The sequence below is a fragment of the Bidens hawaiensis genome, unplaced genomic scaffold (assembly GCF_021521415.1).
Source record: "Bidens hawaiensis isolate Kalapana, Puna unplaced genomic scaffold, B.hawaiensis_p1.1 tig00030576_1, whole genome shotgun sequence".
Taxonomy (NCBI): Eukaryota; Viridiplantae; Streptophyta; class Magnoliopsida; order Asterales; family Asteraceae; genus Bidens; species Bidens hawaiensis.
Window position 1 is genome coordinate 14,502 of NW_027495109.1, and position 3,326 is coordinate 17,827.

A 3,326-nucleotide genomic window follows, 5' to 3' on the forward strand; every position below is an offset into this window, starting at 1 on the left:
CTTATTTCTTGACAACTTCTTGCATATTTGGATTCAAACGCCTTTGGGGTTGAACCACCGGTTTATACTCATCTTCCATCAAAATTCAGTGGGTACAATAAGCGGGACTAATACCTTGAATATCTGAAAGTCTCCATGCAATCGCCCCTTTATTCATCTTCAAAACTTCTACCAACTTTGACTTTTCTTCCTCACTCAACTTAGACGAAACTATAACGGGCAAATCCGAGCCCTCTTTAATATACGCATACTCTAAATGTGACGGAAGAACCATTAATTCCAACGGAGCGGGTTTTTCCGCCTCTATTTCACAAATAATCTCACTAACCTCCATAATCTCCGCCGAACAAGAAACATCATCTACCACGTCTTCCTCATCATCCTTCATATTTTCCGTTAACTCGTCATCCAACTCCATCCCAACCAAATCGGTTCCACAAATATAATCAAGACACTTATCAAAACTCGGAATAAAAGAATTTAGAAAATATACCGAATGGCATGGACCATTAACATCATCGCTATCACCCGGGTGCTTCATGGACTTTGCAATATCATAAATAACATTCTCATCACCAACCCGAAGTGTGATCTGCCCCTCATACACATCAATAAGAGCCTTAGCCATTCTAAAAAACGGCCGACCGAGAATAATGGGGACCTTCTCGTCGGCCTCCATGTCAAGTACCACAAAATTAACCGGAAATACAAAGTTGTCAACTCTCACTAGCAAATTCTCAATAATACCTCGCGGATACTTAACCGAACGATCCGCCAATGAAAACGACATACGAGTCGGTGTAAGCTCACCCAACTCCAACTTCTCAAACAATGAATATGACATAATATTAATACTCGCACCCAAATCCGCCAATGCTTGACTCATCATATTACTTCCGAACGTACACGGGATTGTAAACACACCCGGATCCGATAACTTTTCCGGGACCCGATTCAACACAACCTCCGAAAAATCCCCGCTAAGTGGAATAGATGAAACCTCTCCCAACCGATCTTTTCTCTTGAGTAAATCTTTCAAAAATTTCGCATACTTTGGCATGTGTTGGAGGGCTTTAACAAACGGAAGATTAATCTTTAACTGTCGGAACATATCTAGAAAGTGCACGTATTCCCTCGTGTACTTTTGATTCTTGAGACGAGTAGGATAAGGAACACGGGCAATATTAATTTCGAGTGGTGGCCGAAATTCAACCGGCATTTTCTCAACTTGTGGCTCAATAATTGGTGTTTTAATTTGTGACTTACACGGAGCCTCCATCTCAATTTCTTCATCTACCACTTCCTCTTATTCAACTCCAACCCTTTCTTTAACAACCTCGGGACCCAGAACCCTTCCGCTACGAGTAGTAATTGCTTTTAGTTGAGTGACCGGATTTGTCTGAGTAGAACCCAAAAACTGTCCTTGAAGCCTTTCATCTAGTCGACGAGCAATATCCCCAACGAACCTTTGAAGGTCAAGTAAAGAGGATTGTTGATTTTTGAGGAGCAAATCGTGTTCGGGAAACTTTTTCTGTGTAATTTGATCCCTCTCCAAGATTTGCTTCATCATGTCTTCTAGACGTCCCATTCCTCCAGTAGAATCCTGCACATTATTTTGAACATTAGTACCATTGTTATTATTATTATTATTATTATTATTATTATTATTATTATTATTATTATTATACTGACCTTGTCCTTGATTGTAAGAATTTTGATAGCCGGGTGGTGCGCCTGACGGACGCCAATTGGAGTTATTTTGATTCGGGTTCTTGTAGGTGTTCCAATTCTGATTGTTGTTGAAGTTGTTGTTTGGAAACCTATTCTGACCACCAACAAAGTCAACTTGCTGATTCATCACCGGGCACTCCAAAGTGCCATGTCCACCTCTACAAAACTCACACTTGTCCACCATAGTTTTAAGTTACTTCACTTCTCGGGTTAATGATTCCAAAGCAGAAGCCACAGTAATATCTAGATTAACCTGGTGTACACCTCGAGAATGAGGAGGTACTGCTAACAGGAGTGGAATTCCCGCGTCGTGGCCCTTTGGCGAGGTCCGATTGAGCGAAGCTTTCGAATATCTCGTTACATTCGGTGACATTCTTCCTTGCCATTAAGTTACCTCCAGCAGCAGTGTCAAAACGAACTTGTGTTTCATATGTCAGCCCGTTGTAGAATTTTTTCACGAGAGCCCATGGTGTAAGACCATTCTTTGAGCAACGGGCAAGCAGATTCTGAAAACGCTCCCAAGCATGGCAATATTGTTCATCTGGCTCTATGTGGAAAGAGTGAATCTGATTACGAAGAATAGCCGCTTTAGCTGGTGGGAAGTATCTCTTGATAAAAGCAGAACGTAATGCTTCCTAAGTGGTGAAACTCGAGCCAAAAAGCTGCTTTACCTGCATGTGAAAAGGGGAAAAGATGTAAGAAAATAGCATCTTCAGTAGCACCTTGCAAATTAAAAGTTTTCAAAACGCGGTAAAGTCGGTTAATATGAGCCGGTGCATCCTCGTCATCTTTCCCATGAAACTGATTAGTTTGAACGATGTTGTTCATGACGTATGACGGAATCTGCCACGAGTTGGGGTTGTCGATCGCGGGGACAACGATGCATGACTGGTTTCCGGCTATGCCATCGAAGGCTTGAGCAGCAATTGTCCTATCGTCTGCCATTTCAACTTGACATCTAGGACTTTCAGGTGGTGAACTGGTTGGGGAAGATTTTGGTGTAGAACTGGCTTCTGATATTTGCTTCTCTGCTAACGAACTAGCCTCGGTCTTCAACGGAGAAAATTCCAGGTTTTCCAACGGCGGTCCTTGCGAACGAAGACGTGGCATAAACCTGAAAAACGCAACAGACTAAGCAGACTAAAAATAAAAACTAAAACAAAAATAAACTAAAATTTATTTAGACTCCTACGACTCAAACGAAAATAAAACAAATAGCACATATGTAGCAGATAAGTCCAATTAGAGCAAATAACGCAATCGCTAAGAGTCCCCGACAACGACGCCAAAAACTTGATGTGCTAAAAGTAGTCAAATAATAACTAACTAAAATTATACCAATCTAGACACTAAGTAATACTCTAGACACTTAAACTACTAACCGGCAAGTGAACCGATCGACTCTAGTACAGCTAAGTAAGTCCGGATATCGAACCCACGAGACTCTTTAAATCACGAAACTAGCAAATTAGACTCAACTACAAGACACGACTATTTATCAATAATATTTGAGGGGGAATTTAAACTAATTATTAAAACTCAACAATAATTAACTAACGATTACTTTAATTAACTAATTAACTAAACTAATTAAA

General features: G+C 40.6%; 1 protein-coding gene across 1 annotated transcript; it reads right to left on the bottom strand.

The window, feature by feature from the left end:
- Nucleotides 1–328: 328 nt before the first annotated feature.
- On the bottom strand, nucleotides 329–1,279 carry LOC143580740 (uncharacterized; the record flags this gene model as incomplete). Its single annotated transcript, XM_077063687.1, has 3 exons — nucleotides 811–1,279; nucleotides 606–726; nucleotides 329–464 (listed from the first exon to the last, which is right to left on the bottom strand). Coding segments are annotated over exons 1-3 (726 nt in total), but the record flags the coding sequence as incomplete, so codon positions are not given.
- Nucleotides 1,280–3,326: the final 2,047 nt, after the last annotated feature.